Here is an 18255-nt window from a genome sequence, read left to right as displayed (position 1 = left end):
GCCAGTTCAGGAGTAGAATTCACCGGTTCGCAAAGTACTGCAAGTTTGCTTTCATGATGTGTTTGGAAGTCCCCAAGTCTATTTGTTGGGTATATTTCATTTTCTCTTCTGCTTAATTTGGAAAACCATATAAACATATGTCGGCATTATGCTTTCAATTACTTTGAAACCTTTTGAGGAATTGGAAATGGGAATTCAGGGCCCATTATATTATCCATATAAAGAACTTTTCTTGTTGTACTGATTAGTTTTTTTATTTGTTTCTCTGTTCTTTTTTTTCTTTATGGTTAGAACATTTTTTCTATCATCTATTATCAGAGTAGTAGATTCGGTTTAGCAATCAATTTTTTGGTGTGATAGCCATATATAGCGGGTAAATTCTTTGCAGAATTGAAGTTCCTTTTGGTTATTTAGTTGTGAGCTTTTTGAATTTTAATTTCTGTAAAAGGCATTGTTGAAAAAAGAAGAAGCATGTAACAGATTTATTTGTGGTCTGAAGAAGAGAATTGACTTGAGAGTTAACTGAGTTACATTAAAGCAAAGTCTGCATAATTTTGGTGCTTAGCCTTGTTTCTTTGGATTTTTGTCCCTTTTTGGTAGTTTCTTTCTTTCTTTTTTAATAGGCTTTTGTTGAAATTCTTTGTTGTTCTCAAACATGATCGAGTTGATCCTGTCCTTTTGAAACAATTATTAAAGGGAAGGGATATATCCTGTTTTTTATTCGCCCATTTCTTGGGCGACCCACCATAAGAAAAAAGGGCACTGCAAGTCTCGTCTAAGTGATGAAAAGAATTTATGTTTTTCTGAATGTTTGATAAAAACAAATTTGAGTTCAGAGAGGGCATCAAATTCATGATCTCAACCTTAAGTTGAATATATTTGATGATGTAACAGCTTTTACAATTGAAAATGTTTATCTTACTTGTTTTGAAACTATGATGCTTAGAACATTAATTAACTTCTTTTGTCAACTTTTAAAAAGAAGTGATAAATGTAGGGCAGTCTCATGCCTGGGAGTATCTTCCATTATGAAGGAACACTTTATTGGGGATGACAATAGTGCAATTCATGAAGTGACATATATAAGTTGGATGCGTTAGGTTTATTTCAGTAGGATTAATGCACAAAAAGGAGACTGCATTAGAAAGTGGAATGAATTGTGAATTACAAGGCCATCTACTTTGCATTTTGTGTTTTTTTTTTTTTCTGTTTTCTAGTAATGGGGAATTGTGGCCACATTTTTTTGTGCAAATCTAAGTTGTACTATGTGTATATCATGGCACATTATTCATTATTTCACTTTAACTCCCCCATTTAGGAGTGATCTATGGTTAGTTAAGTTGTTCTAGTATGAGTACTTCGGTTCAAGACTCACCTGGGCTTCAGCTTTAGTTATGCATGTGTTTAATCATCGTTCAAGAAAAAATAGAGGCCTTGCCTTGCCATTCAAAGCAAAAAGAAGAGGTCTTGTCATTGTTGGAATTGTCAGGCTTTTCTCTTCATTGATTAATTCCTGTAAATGCCAACTTTTAGAACATTGAGAGGAATGAAGTCTGAGTAGACAGCTAATTCTTGATTAAATATTTGATTCCTCAAGTTAGAGGTTGATGTCATCTCTGGGTCCTTTCCATCTTTTTGAGCCCTATTGTTTGTTCATATGGTGAATGGATTTTTTGGCTAAAGTTTTTTTTTTTGTCGCAATGTCTATAAATATAGTCTAATGCTACTATAAAAGCAAATTTTGCTTGTCACACTTACAATGAGGGATTGGAGGGCCACCCCTTGTTTACAAGAGAATCAGCAAAAAGGGTTTGCTGATCTCAGCACATGCATCCAGAATCTCATGGAAGGCCTGCCAGTGGTGCCAAGGGGGCTTGCTGGCCTTGGACAAAATACCATTAATTGAACGAAATTGTGATTGCAATGACTTGTTTAATGTACCTAATCATTCTTGGTTAAGTGCTATTATTGTCATGCGATAAAGATCATAGTGAAGCGGACTATTCCTTCAATTTTATTTATGTCCTGATTCAGTCAAATATTATATATGCAAAACTTTCTTTTGTTGATTTCTGGCCTGCTGTTAATTCTCTCCGCCAGCTTGTTGTGGGAACTGTCTTTCCTTTTCACGTGATACCTTATATCTTCTTGGCATATTGAGCTTCTTGGATTCTTTTCTCTTTCTCTGTCTTTTTGTTCCATTTCACTCTCTGGCGCTTCAATTTATCTTTATCTTGCTATTTTACTTCTTAGATTTGCTGTCCTATGTAGTTGGCTCTTGGATCCACAACGAGATAAATGGTCTGAAACCTACCATCCTTCTCAAAATGTTGACATATTTTTTGGACATGAAATTTTGAAGTAATTGTTGGTTAACTTGCAACTAATATGACCTTGATAAAATGTAAATGGGATGCAGCTTTTTATTGATTAAAAATCATGAATACAAGAGAGGGAGGAAAGCCATCCCAAAGATTACTAGGGAAAGAGTTCCTAGCAACAATCAATTGCCACGGAATTCCTTTGGCCAATTTATTTGGGACACTATTTTCTGTGTACATAACTCTTTTGAAATAAAACGACTTGGAGAAGGAGAAAATTTGACATAGAAATAGTTGAAAACATATACAGGCGAATATTTATTAACTATGAATTTATGCACATGTTTAACGATCCAACAAATTGGTATTTATTCGAAGTGCATATTTGTCTTTTAGTAAAGCCAAACTTTAAGTCTAACGGAAAGTGTAAGTGAGAATAATTCCACATAAATAAATGTTAAGAAAAATCCTATAATTATTAGCTGGGACTGACCTCCTAATTTCAGTTAATCATTTTAAGATGAGATGGACCTGGACCCAACTTTAAACATGGTAACGGAGTAGGATGCCTATCTTATTAGTTTGTATAAGCTTGGATGTGAAGAGGAGCGTTAGGAATGACCTCCTAATTTTGGCTAATTATTTTGAGATGGACCTGGACCCAACTTTTAGTGTTGGAGTAGGATGTCTGTCTTATTAGTTTGTATAAGTTTGGATGTGAGGAGTGTTATTGAGATAAATGTGTTAAGAAAAATCTATAGTTTTTTGTCAGAAAATGACTTTCTAACTTCGGCTAGTCATATTGGGATGGATTTACAGCCAAATTTTAACAAAAAGCTTAAACCAACATTACCATGTTAAATGTTTGGGATATCTTATATAGTGATTAGTGAAACTAGTTGAATTATGCTAAAGTAATGCACAGATGCACGTTATAGTTGATGATAGCATGAGTTAGCGATTGTGCCAGGATAAGTAAAAATATGGTTGCTGATTGAGAAAAAAAAACATTAATACAAATTGAGAGTAACTAAAGTAACTTTGAAAGGAGATTGGTCGTTTACAAATTTAATTTTTTATTTTTTTTCTTTTGTGCCAATTTATCCTTTTATTTTGAAGATATCCAAGTAAGTGTTCAATTTAGCTGCATGATATTTGATTTCATCCGTTTGGAACCAAATCACAACAAATATCCCCCCTTACATTCTTGGCTAAGTGTTCAAGATGGTCAGGTGGTAAAGTGTTGTTCATCAATTGGTCTTTCAAGATTTGTTTGTTCTTAAGATGCAGTTGTATTCTTTTCTTAGAGGGCAGGTCCTCAGTTTTGCGCTTTTGTCATAAATTTAGCAAAATACACCGTGTTCTAATTAATGAATTCAAGCGCAGTTAGGTCATACTTGATGTACAGATGGAGAGGCAACTACATTAAGTGTGGATTTTATGGTGCTTTTCTGGATATCTGGCAAAATTGGAAAGTAAAAGGTGGAAAACACCTTTTTAAGAAAAGGGGCAAAAAATTTGAACCCAACTTAAATATTTCCCACAATATTTTTCTGATAGAGAAGCTGTTTTCATCTTTTTCCATATTTGCAATGTTTCCCTGAAAGTTATTACATCTCTTGCCTAAATAGTTTTTGCTTATCATTTTGGTGTTAGCTTGTGGTTTTGGCTTAGTGCTATTTGATGTTAGACAACTGTTGAAGTTTTCAGCATAGTGTTCTTATCGTAGTTTTTACTTATTGCAGGTCACTGGTTGTGGAGATTGCTGTTGATGGCTCCTGATGTTTTAAGTAGGTTTGACCGGTGATTGACTGCTTGAAAATGTTATCTGGTGGGATATAAAGCTTGGGCTGTTGTGGAAAGGTTTTTGAGCAGAGAAAAGTTTGAGGATTGTGATGTCTGTGACAATCATTCTCCAATTGGAATTGTTCTTTCACCTTTCTAGTGTGCTCTGATAGCTACATCTGGAAACCTTTACAAGCTTGAAAGGGCGTTCATAAGATCCCTTTGCTGGATAATCAGGGGGATGGAGAACAGGTTTACGGGGATTAAAACTTGTTTTATGGTTTATAAAGTGGCTGAATTTGTGAATTCCCTCAAAGCTATGGTAAATCTAGTTCTACCTGCTCAAAGCCCAACTATTTTTCAATATTAAATTACGGTCATCCCATTTACAACGACTATACATGTTGGCATACAAGGGAAGCCATGGAAATGGTTTCAGAAACAAGAAGAGAAAGGATTGCATATATGTAATGTTTACAAGAAATAATGAGAATGTGACGCATCCATTGCAGTCACAACTATTTGAGAATAATCACATTTTCACCATTGCATTTTATTTCTTGTATGGAGCACATCTTATTTACCTATGACCTTAAAATTCTATGATTAGTCTTGTATGGAGAGAGAAAGTGATGCAATGCAGAATAAATCTACTTAACAGAGTTAATCAACTCATCTAAAATTTTATCCACTAGAACATCAAACTGAACAATTTTTATGATCATGGAAGGCTACTGTGGTTTTCTGTGTGCTAATGGTTTCCATATGAATGAGTGAAATAGAAACAAATTGTTGTCAGAACTTAGAATGGGGTGGAAAGGTTATTTGCTAGTTGCAAACTCAACTACATAAACTGCATTTTAGTGATATTTATTTTAGGATTTATAAGAAACATACTTAGATCTGTGACTTTCTTTCTTCATGCCTATGACTCGATTCTTGCTTTTGTAATGCTGGTTGTCCACAACCAGATCAGAGATCTGAAATTTTGGGGTTAATGTTCATGGAATGAAAATAACTTGATGGAGCGATATTTTTTTTTATTTTTTCATTTTCTTTGAAGAATTTCTTATGTTGGCATTTTGGGTTTTTGGATTTATAGAGCCTAATTCTTTTGTGCCAGATGTGGAGCGTGCAGAGAATTCTGAGTTGTGGAAAGAGACGACTGGAGGATCCGGGTGTTATTGGACTTCAGAGAAAGCTTCTGATATTGGATAAGTGAAAATCAACGTCCACCAACGGATATTAACTTTCCAACTATAGTGTTTTGAATTTGTTTTTGTATTGTTTATTATATTTACAGGCAAGATTATGCCCTTGTCTCGACATTGCTGTAGATATCCTTTACAACAGTTCAACACAAGATTAACATGTGTCCTGTTGAATACTCTTTACTTCATTATACAGAAGAAAATGATTGATAAGAACAAGGAACCAGTTGTTTCTTTTTCTGATTTTCTGTGAACCTTAAGCAAATTTGTTGGCTGTTCTCAGGTTTCTTCCCAAATTTGCCTCAATTCAGTTCTCAACCTCTCCCTTCCCCTGTGCCAATGCTTCCCACTTTATTTCTTACTCGTGTGCTAAAGATCATTCTAATCCAATGTCTGCTTTGATGGTTCATCACAACATACTGGAGAAATCTGTCTTTAGCCATTCTACAGACTTTGTAGCAACATCCTAGCAAAAGATCGGATCCTTGGAGGTGAGATTGAGAATATTTGTTACATCTGTTTATACTGCCAGCTATTTGCTGCTTATATTCTTGAGATGGGATCTGATGCTCCCTTGGTGCAGCAGATAGTCCTATCAAGTTACAGGGAACTGTGAATTATGAGTGGGTGTCTCGTATTGGTGTGTATGGATCAATTTAAGAAGTATTGATACAATCCTGATATAATGTATTTTTGATAATATTTTCCTTGAGGCAGGCGAATATGATCCAATAGATGATATGTATATTATATCCACTTCTGTTAATGGGTTAATGTTTTCCAGATAAAACCCTATTATTTCAAGCTAGGTAGGTAGATTATCATTCTTAATGAGAGGGAAACAAAGTTCAGATCACTCCACATAAATTTGAAGAAATATGCACCATTGAAGGAGAAAAAAATGAAGAAACTGAAAATATGGAGAGGAAACTGGGCTAGGAAGAGAAATTGGCAAAGAATAATAGATACATAATTGAAGATGTACTCTGGCATGAATTGAACAATCAAGTTTCAGATGGGCGTTTGAATGAATGATCATCGACCCTCTCTCTCTCTCTCTCTCTTTTCAAATATCTATTAAATTTTTTATTACTACTCTTTTCTCTCAAGGTTATTTTGTTTGATCTCTGTCTTTTGCCTGTTTTTTCTTCCTCTCCTCCTTTGCTTCATGTCTTTTAAGCCCTCAATCCGAGCATGTATGGCGCGCCTGTACTTCGGAGCCAGTATTTGCCATTGATGAAACTTCCTACGGTGTACTGGAGAGCCTCCCTCCTGCTGATCACCTTGACACCGGGCCACCTCACTCTCCTGGTGGTCCTGGCACCAGGGCCCCGATTGGCGTATTCTGCATAGTAGAGGGTTTTGAGGGCGAAGTCACCATCCCATGGCATGTAGCCGTCGGGTTGGATGAAGTCGGCGATGGTGCTCTCCATGATAATGGTCCTGGAGTACTCCTTCCATGGTCGACCAAGGTAGGTCTTGGTGGTGAACCTCGTGTTGAACAGCCTGGTTTCAGGGACGATTCTGCAGTTGTGGATCACAATGCCGGTGGGCTCACGCTTGTCTGTCCTTCCTTGCGCTGTAACGATGTTCTGCTGATTGTCCATGGGTTTGCGAACGATAAGCTTACTGTTCTGGATTACCACCGCAGAGTCGCCGAAGATGAAGTCGACTGTGCCGGAGATGATGCAATTGCGGTAAAATTGGCGATGCGTCTGCACGTAAAGGGTATCTTGGTAAGCATCCATGCGGCAATTGTAGAAGGCAGACATATCCGACTTCACTCGGAGAGCCACGGCTTGGTGCTTCTCGGGGCCTGCTGTGTTGCGGAAACCCATTGATTTGCAGATGAACCCATTGCCTTCCGCCGCTGCAAACACAAATAAAAATCAGCCCAGTGAACTCCTGCAAAATTCTGAGCTATTATCGGAGCGAATCGTTCTCAGATTTGGATGGGTTTTCTTACCAAATGTGGCAGTTTGGTAAGTGGGCGTGCCATCTACGAAGTTCTTGCTAGCAGTGACAACGGTCCTTCTGGGGCCATCTCCATACATGAAGATATTTTCCATATCATTGTCGATCAGGACTTGTTCCCTGTAAATACCAGCTTTAACGTAGATAATATAACGACCAGAACGGGATTTGGGGATGTTCTTGAGAGCATCATTGATGGTCCTGTAATTGCCTCTTCCATCTTGAGCTACCACCACATTGGGCCTCAGTTTTTGAGTATCTTTGTAGGCCAACAGCTTGCGATCGGCAGTTGAGAGCCATGTTGGGAATCCCTTTTCATCCATATCGTGCAATCTCCCGTCGTTCTCCAAAAGCCGACGTTTGTTGCTATTGAAGTTGAGGGGAATATTGAATGTGGACATAATGGCAGAGATCTCTGAAACAATGGCTAGGGCGTTGCTAGTCAGCTGGGTAGCGTTAATCATCCCATTCGAAATAGCAGATTTCACCTCTGGGTGAGGAACTCCATCCATGCAAGCTTGTTGATAGGAGAGCACAGCACTGAGCCAGTTCTTGATGTCATCCACCCGATCAGACAATGTGTGCAACTCCTTGTCCCCCACCGCAGAGAACGAAGCTTGCAACTCCTGGATAGCACTCTGCATCAGGTCCTCACAGTCTGATAGTGCCATTTTCGTCATGGGGTCACTCTCCTTCTTTCCCAACCCTATTGAGAGATTGAAGACGGACTTCACCTCTTCAATGGCTGCATGGAAAGCCGCTTTCACCAACTCCTTTGGGTCAGTATTACCTCCATTACTCTTCACCGCTTCATTCAGGACATTCTCACAGGATTCCCTGTGGTCAGTAGGAGCACAAATGGTGGAGACGGCCTTCACAGAGGTGGAAATGCCGCCGTTGTTCCCGTTCTCACCTGGGAGACCATCACTGGACTTGTGTCTATGTGCGACGGTCACAACTGCAACCACAACAGCGACGACGAGCATTACAGAGACACCACCAAGGATAATCTTCTTGCCGATATGACCGCCCTTCCTCTCCGCGTCGTAGCCATTGGATGAGCCCATGGCCACGACCTTGGATGGCTTCTTGTTGTTGCTGGAGAGGGAAGGGGAGGCTAAAATTGGTTTAAGCTCGAATGGAAACAAAGAAAAGAGATCTTATTCCTTCACCACGTTGACGGGGCTGCATGGGAAGGGAATTTAAAGGCCATGAGAGTATTCTCTGCGTGGCCTTCCTTTTTCTTCGATCTTTTGTGATCCTTGTCATTCCGACAAGCTAATTCCTCCCTTCGATTGACATTGTCAGTCATAGAAGGAGAAAATGGAGGGACATTTTTAGCAAACACAGTAACTTCTTCTTCTTCTTGATAGAAAAATCCCACCAGAGGTCTAAAACTTCCTACTTATTATAAGAAAAAGTAACTAACTAATTACATACTATCTCAAGCTGTGAGAATAAATAGCCAATCATTGGGGATGATTAATTGCTTATTTAAAATCTGAATTTTATAGATTATCTTATCCAAATCCCACCATTTGGCTGTTGTATACTTCAAATTAAGTATTTTTTTAATAGAATTCATGATAAAATATGAGCTTAATAGATAACAAATAAAGATAATTATTAACCCAATTAATTAAAAAAATCCAATTAAAATGACAAAAATACCTCTTTGAGTCCAAATTACTTGGATTTAGTAATCAACATGCATATGATTTATGCATTTCGATCCACATTGAGACGACTCTTGCTTGTTCCATTCCATACGGTCCGATCCATGTCGTGGGTGTTTCACTATGACTTCTTAATACCTTCTTAGAGTTTCGTTTGGTCGGATTTGAATAGTTTACGAAGAAAAGAGCAAAAAAAATCTTTCACTTAATGGGTTTTTATTAATTTCAAAAGGGTTTTATTTAGAATTTAGCTACATATGGAAATACTTTCGGTAGTATGGCCTCTAAGAGACTAATACTTAAAAATTATCCAAAATTTTTAGCAGTATGAGATTTTGAAGGTTTGATGATGGTTGAGATCTATCATAACAAGACCAAAAAAAAAAAAAAAAAAGTGAATATATAGTAGTGTGGAAGCCTTGAAGCTCTCCCCTAGTCCTCTTATAAAAGATAAAGAGAGGAGAGGGGCACCCCTCCTAGCCTTCCACATTGGTGCCAAAAAACAGGGAGGGAGGGAGAGGCACCCTCTCCCCTTGTAGCTTTGCAAGAGGGAAAAAGACCAGCACTTATTGGAGAACTAATAAAATATTAGTTAATTAATTGAATATTAAGTATTTTAAATTCAAAAAATTCGTTTATTGCTTAATTTTCTAAGAATAGAGGTAGGTTTTGAACCTTTAGTCAGATTTTTATTTTACAAAGACATTATTTCTGTTTACTAAAAAAAAAAAACTCTATTCTTATGTTGTTTAACGATTGAAAATCATCGAAAGAAAGGGAGGAATCAGTAAGAACGCAGAGATTCACTCAAAATCCAAGAAGAAGGCAGGCCTCAGGAAAAAATAGTCTACGAGACCTTTAAAATCCCTTCCATGCAGTTCATTAAAATCAAATTCAGCCTTCCCTTTCCTCTCCGCCAGCAGTCGTAAGACCATCCAGGCAGTAGCCATGGCTTCTCTCGGTGGTTACAGCTTGGAGAGGAAGGGCAGCAACCTTGGCAAAAAGATCATCCTCGCTGGTGTCTCTGTGATGCTCGTCGTTGCTGTTGTAGTTGCTATTGTGGGCATTGCTCACAGACACAGCGACAACGGGGCCAATATTTCCACCTCTGTGAAGGCCGTCTCCACCATTTGTGCTCCTACTGACCACAGGGAATCCTGTGAGAATGTCCTGAATGAAGCAGTGAAGAGTAATGGAGGTAATACTGACCCAAAGGAATTGGTGAAAGCGGCTTTCCATGCAGCCATTGAAGAGGTGAAGTCCGTCTTCAATCTCTCAATAGGGTTGGGAAAGAAGGAGAGTGACCCCATGACGAAAATGGCACTATCAGACTGTGAGGATCTGATGCAGAGTGCTATCCAGGAGTTGCAAGCTTCGTTCTCCGCGGTGGGGGACAAGGAGTTGCACACATTGTCTGATCGGGTGGATGACATCAAGAACTGGCTCAGTGCTGTGCTCTCCTATCAACAAGCTTGCATGGATGGAGTTCCTCACCCAGAGGTGAAATCTGCTATTTCGAATGGGATGATTAACGCTACCCAGCTGACTAGCAACGCCCTAGCCATTGTTTCAGAGATCTCTGCCATTATGTCCACATTCAATATTCCCCTCAACTTCAATAGCAACAAACGTCGGCTTTTGGAGAACGACGGGAGATTGCACGATATGGATGAAAAGGGATTCCCAACATGGCTCTCAACTGCCGATCGCAAGCTGTTGGCCTACAAAGATACTCAAAAACTGAGGCCCAATGTGGTGGTAGCTCAAGATGGAAGAGGCAATTACAGGACCATCAATGATGCTCTCAAGAACATCCCCAACTCCCGTTCTGGTCGTTATATTATCTACGTTAAAGCTGGTATTTACAGGGAACAAGTCCTGATCGACAATGATATGGAAAATATCTTCATGTATGGAGATGGCCCCAGAAGGACCGTTGTCACTGCTAGCAAGAACTTCGTAGATGGCACGCCCACTTACCAAACTGCCACCTTTGGTAAGAAAACCCATCCAAATCTGAGAACGATTCGCTCCGATAATCGCTCAGAATTTTGCAGGAGTTCACTGGGCTGATTTTTATTTGTGTTTGCAGCGGCGGAAGGCAATGGGTTCATCTGCAAATCAATGGGTTTCCGCAACACAGCAGGCCCCGAGAAGCACCAAGCCGTGGCTCTCCGAGTGAAGTCAGATATGTCTGCCTTCTACAATTGCCGCATGGATGCTTACCAAGATACCCTTTATGTGCAGACGCATCGCCAGTTTTACCGCAATTGCATCATCTCTGGCACAGTCGACTTCATCTTCGGTGATTCTGCGGTGGTAATCCAGAACTGTAAGCTTATCGTTCGTAAACCCATGGACAATCAACAGAACATCGTTACAGCGCAAGGAAGGACAGACAAGCGTGAGCCCACCGGTATTGTGATCCACAACTGCAGAATCGTCCCTGAAACCAGGCTGTTCAACACGAGGTTCACCACCAAGACCTACCTTGGTCGACCATGGAAGGAGTACTCCAGGACCATTATCATGGAGAGCACCATCGCCGACTTCATCCAACCCGACGGCTACATGCCATGGGATGGTGATTTCGCCCTCAAAACCCTCTACTATGCAGAATACGCCAATCGGGGCCCTGGTGCCAGGACCACCAGGAGAGTGAGGTGGCCCGGTGTCAAGGTGATCAGCAGGAGGGAGGCTCTCCAGTACACTGTAGGAAGTTTCATCAATGGCAATTCCTGGCTCCGAAGCACAGGTGCGCCATACATGCTCGGATTAAGGGCATGAAGAACTGAATTTTGGAGATGATCGTAGAGGAAGGTAGGAGGGATCAAACTCGCAAGCGACCAAGAAATTAAGGTTTTGTGAGATTAGATGAGCAAAATGAAAATATCAAAGAAAATGGTTTTGTGTGATCCTTCGTGAACTGTACACTAAAAAAATCAATATTACAACAAAGTTCTCCAATTGTTTTTCTTTTGTATATTACATGCATGGTATCAAAGGGCTTCCCCCTCCCCTTTCTCTTCCTCCCTTTTTTAACTTCTCCCTTACATGTGAAGAAAAGGTAGGTTTTTAGTAATTTAATTTTTAAAATAAAAATATTAAATTTATTTATTTATTTATATTTTTCAAAATTACAAAGAAATATTCAAAATTGGGACATATCTAACAAGGTCTTGTTCAAAAATTTTCCTTCTTCAAAGAGAATAATTTTTTCTTATCAAATAATTGATAAAATTTTAAAACTAATTAAAATTGAAATAAGAATAAAATATTAATATTTGAATCTTAACTAAGGATCATATTAATTAATGATTTTTAAAAAAAAGAAAAATGAGAGTAATTTGTAACCTATCAAGCGGTTTTAGACTAGTTTAAAAGACTTAATTCGAAAAATAAGAAGGCTTAGAACTAGTGTTGCCTGTACCAATGATATGTCTCTCGACCAATACATCTCGGATTTTTGCTTAGGTTACGCCCCCATAATGGGGTTTAGAAGTGTAGCACCTCTAAAAATAGCCTATCGGGGTGTTACTCGTTACATCTTATTCGATACGGCCTGAAATATCTATGAAATGATGGACAATAGTTTTTTAGCTTGTTTATTCCTAATGAAACAACATCTTCTTATGAAACTTTAGGTGTATGCTCCTTGTGAAATTTTGTGCATTTTGCTTCAGGATTTATAAGAGAACAATTTGTGGGAATTTATTAGAATTCTGAAAAAAAAAATTCAGATTTTAGTTTAGAAGTGTCTCCTATAAATTCACTAATATTCAAGTAAATTATTCATATCTTCCAAAAAATGCTCTTTTATGTTTTTTATTAATTTTCAAAATATCTCTTTATTAAATGAAACATGGCTTTCATTTATTTTTACCAAAATTTTAACCAACCTTGTTAAAAAATAATTATTTTAATCTACATTATCTACTATTAAGCACCTAGGCAATATTATCCAAAAGATCAGCCTGTTGGAGTGGAAGACATATGTACTTAACCCCAGGACCATAACAGTACACAACAGCTTAACACTCAACGACAGGTGTCAGGTCAAGATCCCATAATCCCTTACGGCGACCACATCGGGGGCTCGCAACACCGGCACTGGGACTCTCCTCGGGGATTCGAACTCACGACGAGCTGACGACCACGGCGGCGCAACGATACTGGCCCAACCGCATCTTACCAGTAATTTTAATCTAGCCTTTGCGCCCTACCAATAATTTTAATCCAACCTCTGTGCGCCCCGGGAATCAAACTCGCAACGTGGCGCTCACTCTGATACTAAATGTTAAGCACCTAACCAATACTACCCAAAAGACCGGTTTGTTAAAAACGGAAGACATAGGTACTTAACCCCAGGACCATAACATAGGTTTATGCATGTGTTTTTAATATTAGTTGCAATTAGATTTATTTGTGCAAAAATAAATTATATTTATTATAATAAATAATAAATAAATAAAAATTAATACAAGCAAAAAATAGTTAATGATTTTTTTAGTAAATAATATAAAATAATTTTTAATTTATTTTAAATAAATTAAATATAATTCAAATAAATTAAGTTAACTATAAATAAATCATATATAATATTAATAAATTAGAATTAACATAATAAACTATAACTAGTCTAAAATAAGTCAAGACTAAAAATTATAATCAATAGATTATAAATATTATAACTAATAAAAATAAATTATTATCCTCTTTGAAGTAAATAAAAATGAATTAAATTTAAATATTTTATATTTTTAAAAAGAATTTTTACGTTACGCAGTCCGATGTCGGATTTCCGAGACGGCTATCGCTGACCAGAAGTATTTCGAACTAGCAGGAGTAATTTTCTCTGTTTTTCAGGAAGTAACTAACATCCTTTTACCAGAAAAAAAACGAATATTCCGGTGAATGGAGGGCGCGAGCGGGTTCGTATGTGATTAAATTACCCTCTATTTCCTAAGTTCCGATCAAGTCGGTCGACTCCGTTTGGTGGGTCCGACAGGTGCTTGTTGTTACTCGCAGTCGCAGACCATTCGTGATTCCGTTTCAAACTTTCGCATCGCAACTTGCATTCTGCGCTGCGTACATTGCATTTGCCTTTCGCTTTTTCTTCTTAAAATTTTAAAAAACTGTAATAAAAATATAAATATAGCGCCAATAATGAAGTTTTTCTGTATTTGGCAACTCGACGCTGGAGTTTCACAGCTCACGCCTCTTCGCGGCGTTCAAAAAACCTAAATTTATCGATTTTCTGCTCTCTCGCCTCTGCTTCCGACCTCAGGCCAAGCTTCGAAGCGGGAAATTCGGATTTGGGGATTGTCGAGATACGGAATCGAATCCAAGCTTTGACTTGTATGCTGTGGTGATTGAATAATTTGCTTTCGGAACCGAGTTGGATTTTGTTTTGCTTCTGTGCGGAGAAGGAAGTTACTGAGTTTGAAAAAGGTTGAGCGTGTTCTTAAGGTGGCTTCTTTAGGTAAGCGGTTGTTTTCGCCCAAGGATTTCTCGGTGGTTTTTGTTGGTGTTTGAACCTCGATTAAATTTTACTAGGGATGGATTAGAGAATTTCTCGTCAGGATAATGTGCTTCTTGCATGAATGAGTTTTTATTGTCTGGGACTGGATTCTACCGAATGAACTTCTGGATTGCTGATATTTCTCAATTATCACACTTGGTCTGCTTCTTTTTGTGTCCTATGACTTTCAGTCCATTTGTTGATATTTCATTTTAAGATTAGCACGAGGAAAGTGGGTTTGATATAACAAGTATTTAACAACATAAGCGGGTCGATCAAACAGTATAGACTTCCTTTAGTCTTCTATTCGGAAGAGAGAATCTCAGTAGAAGAGATACAGATGGCTTGATATGCAGTGTAATCTCTGGTTTTTCTCCTTCTTCAATGTTTTCTTGTTATTATTATTTCTATGCCTGGTGTTGTCGTCCAATTTTAAATATTATCTTGATTTTTTTCTTTGAGGTTTTTGTCTTTGTTGGTTTGGTTCTTAATTATTAATTGGTCTATGTTTGATGAACACCTTAAATGGTGTTATCTATTTTACGGGAGTTCAATGCATTTCGAACTGCTTGTTTTGTTGTTCTGACTTCCATGTCTTGCTTTGACTTCGATAATTCGTTCCTAGAAATCAGTTAAGCTTATACCTGCTTTCCTGGTCATGGTTTTGGGTCTTAGATGTTTGAATACCTTAATTCTGTTGCATGAAAAAGAATTGTTTTTTTTTTTGTGCGGTTTGAATTCTAACTAAGTCATGTTACAGAAGTACAAACTTATTGTATCATTGTATCAACACTCACTGATTAAGTTAGTGGTAAAATCATTATGAGGACTTAAATGAAGAATTGCACAGTTAGACAACTTTGCACTGCAGAAAAACAGGAACCTAATCCTGATAGCTATAAATTTTGAGATGGATTCACCAGATGCTACTATCATTAACTAATAGGTTGTGGTATTGTCCACCAGATGGATCTATTGTTCCATCTGTTTATTGGAGCTCAACTAATTTCTGTGGTGTATTGTAGGTTTTGATATTTTAATGTTGTCTCAGTTTATTTGATACAACATCTTCTTCTGTTGTAGAGAAGACTTCTGCTGTTTTCAGTTTCAACTTTACTATCCATGTAGGATGAAAGTGAAGAGATGGTAACTCAATTGTGAGGACTCTTGTTGATTTTCTGTATACACTGCCTCTTAAAATCAATGGAGCATCTTGTAATGATTGCCAATGGGCTGGGAGATGGTTCGGATCTTGAAGGTGATGATCTTAGGTTGGAAAATATGGTAGACAATGATGTAAGTGACGAAGATATTGAACCCGATGAACTGGAAAGAAGAATGTGGAAGGACCGGATAAAGCTCAGGAGGCTTAAGGAGAGACAAAAACTTGAAGCTCAACAGGCTGCTGACAAACTAAAACCCAAGCAGACATCTGATCAGGCCCGGAGGAAGAAGATGTCCAGAGCCCAAGATGGCATTCTTAAGTATATGTTAAAGTTGATGGAAGTGTGTAATGTTCGAGGTTTTGTCTATGGAATCATACCAGAAAAGGGTAAGCCTGTAAGTGGTGCTTCTGACAATATAAGAGCTTGGTGGAAAGAGAAAGTGAAATTTGATAAGAATGGGCCGGCTGCAATAGCTAAGTATGAAGCAGAGAATTCTGCTACTGTATATGGAGAAAATAAGGGAACAAAGAATTTCCGTGGTCTCCAAGATCTTCAGGATGCTACTTTGGGTTCTCTTTTGTCTGCTTTAATGCAACACTGTGATCCACCTCAGCGAAAGTATCCATTAGAGAAGGCTGTCCCACCACCTTGGTGGCCATCTGGCAATGAAGAGTGGTGGATCGATTTGGGACTTCCAGAGGGTCAGACTCCGCCTTATAAGAAACCACATGATTTGAAGAAAGTGTGGAAAGTTGGAGTTCTGACTGGGGTTATCAAGCACATGTCCCCTGATATAGCAAAGATCCGGCGGCATGTTCGCCAGTCTAAGTGCTTGCAAGATAAAATGACTGCCAAGGAGAGCTCTATCTGGTTGGGGGTTTTGAACCAAGAAGAAGTGCTTGTTCAACAACATAGTAGTGAAAATGGTGGCTCTGGCATTACTGAGACAAACCCTATGGGTCGGGAAGAAAGAAGAGAAATCCCATGTGGTAGCGGCAGCAGTGATTATGATGTGCAAGCTATTGAAGATGGCAGGGATTCAGTTTCTTCCAAGTCTAGAGGAAATAAGAGAGGCTTGCCTGTGGACACAGATCCAGATGGAAATGCGGATCCAAGTGATAGGACAAGTCACCCATGTGAAAATGACTGCCAAGATGTTCTAGATAAAGACCAGAGAAATGAAAAACCAAAGAAGAAAAGAATCAATGCGAGTCATAGAAATATTCTCCCTGATATGAATCAAACAACCATTCAGCCAATTGGGTATCACGTGCCTCCTACAGAGCAAGAAACCTACCCAAATCTGGCTTCTGACTCTCAGGGACTAAGTCATGGAAGTCGAGACCCATTAGCTGCATCTGGGTTTAGTAACTTCTCTGGGTTTCCATCCACAGATGTGGGTTCTCAAAGCATACGTGTTAATGATCAGCCCTTGCTATATTCAGGTGTTGGTAATGCCGATTTGGAAAGTGGACATTCTTTTGATTTCTATAGCTCCTCTAGGGAGTATGGGCTTCCTTCTGATAAGCAACAGCCGGAAATGGAAATGGTCGATCACCGGATAAGGCCTGAGGATGAAGTGCCACATCATGGAAGTCAGTTGTTTGGAGTGGCTCATGATGGGAACACACATGATATCAGTGGACACGTGCATGACTTGGTGACGGATGCATTCCACCCAGAACAAAATAAACTTGTTGACAGTAGCTATGGGTCCACGATAGATGACTTATCGTTAGAGTGTGGCTTTCATAGCCCTTTTCCGTTTCCAATGGATGTACCTGGTTCATTTGACACTGAGCTGGACCTGGATCTGGATGATGGTCTTCTTCAGTACTTTGGAGCATAGAGTGAGTAATCTTTTCAGCAACTCCTGGTGTACTCCTGTTTCTTGGTTATGAGTCGTTGACATTCTTCTCCATTCTGATATATGGTTTTTAGTCCCTAATCATCTAATTTTATGCTTGTTTCTTTCAAGTGTTTATACGGGAAACTAGTATTCTTACTGCACCGATGAGTTTCAGTTGGCGCTCCATATGATGGGAGGAGCTTCCAATTGACTCAATGACCGAGTGTTTGTTTATTAGTTCCTATTCCTTTGAGAAGGAGGTTATCCTGCCACACAAGATTTTTGGATGATCTGGGGACCGAAGAGCTGCGTCTGCATCTTGCCCAATTTGGCAAACCATGTATTGTGATAGGTATGGTGAAAATGTGACTATTCTCAAATAGTTGTGACTGCAATGGATGCGTCACGTTCTCATTATTTCTTGTAAACATTACATAAATGCAGTCCTTTCTCTTCTTTGTTTCTGAAGCCATTTCCATGGCTTCCCTTGTATGCCAACTTGTATAGTCGTTGTAAATGGGATGAACGAGGAAAGCCAACTATTAAAGTTCTCTTACTTTGAGCTTCTTGAATTCTCAGTGTTTTTGCTATTTGTGTAACCTAATTATGTATCTAATTTGCAATATCCTGAACAGGTAATACGTATTATTAACTTAATTTGGTATGTTTATGCTGAAAAATTAATTTTGAAGTAAAAGATCTGCAAAATCTCCAACGAGTAATGCATCTTGAATAACTAGATTAATTTTGTT

General features: G+C 38.6%; 3 protein-coding genes and 1 long non-coding RNA gene across 5 annotated transcripts; 3 read left to right on the top strand and 1 right to left on the bottom strand.

Annotated features, from left to right (window-relative positions):
* LOC137955349 (uncharacterized) lies at window positions 1-5278 on the top strand. Its single transcript, XR_011113144.1, has 3 exons — window positions 1-89; window positions 4067-4428; window positions 5230-5278. It is a non-coding gene; the product is annotated as an uncharacterized lncRNA (long non-coding RNA).
* Window positions 5279-6492: 1214 nt separating this feature from the next.
* On the bottom strand, window positions 6493-8358 carry LOC137956329 (probable pectinesterase/pectinesterase inhibitor 21). Its single transcript, XM_068803781.1, has 2 exons — window positions 7284-8358; window positions 6493-7187 (listed from the first exon to the last, which is right to left on the bottom strand). Exons 1-2 carry the CDS (start codon window positions 8356-8358, stop codon window positions 6493-6495), a joined length of 1770 nt encoding a protein of 589 aa, XP_068659882.1.
* Window positions 8359-9915: 1557 nt separating this feature from the next.
* LOC137956317 (putative pectinesterase/pectinesterase inhibitor 28) lies at window positions 9916-11754 on the top strand. Its single transcript, XM_068803763.1, has 2 exons — window positions 9916-10963; window positions 11060-11754. The coding sequence occupies exons 1-2, from the start codon at window positions 9916-9918 to the stop codon at window positions 11752-11754; spliced, it is 1743 nt and encodes a 580-aa protein (XP_068659864.1).
* Window positions 11755-14172: 2418 nt separating this feature from the next.
* LOC137956374 (ETHYLENE INSENSITIVE 3-like 3 protein) lies at window positions 14173-18028 on the top strand. 2 transcript variants are annotated; one of them, XM_068803850.1, is made up of 3 exons: window positions 14173-14449; window positions 15572-17504; window positions 17633-18028. In XM_068803850.1, the coding sequence occupies exon 2, from the start codon at window positions 15692-15694 to the stop codon at window positions 17501-17503; it is 1812 nt and encodes a 603-aa protein (XP_068659951.1). In that variant the 5' UTR covers window positions 14173-14449; window positions 15572-15691; the 3' UTR covers window position 17504; window positions 17633-18028. The 2 variants fall into 2 exon arrangements, with proteins under 2 accessions (XP_068659951.1, XP_068659950.1); XM_068803849.1 differs by having other exon boundaries at window positions 15572-18028.
* Window positions 18029-18255: the final 227 nt, after the last annotated feature.

The sequence above is a fragment of the Aristolochia californica genome, unplaced genomic scaffold (assembly GCF_029961685.1).
Source record: "Aristolochia californica isolate CCGP_79_NKW_82.1479 unplaced genomic scaffold, dmAriCali1.0.hap1 SCAF_2, whole genome shotgun sequence".
Lineage (NCBI taxonomy): Eukaryota > Viridiplantae > Streptophyta > Magnoliopsida > Piperales > Aristolochiaceae > Aristolochia > Aristolochia californica.
The sequence above is the reverse complement of the archived record's forward strand: the minus strand, read 5'-3'. Positions and strand labels throughout refer to the sequence as shown.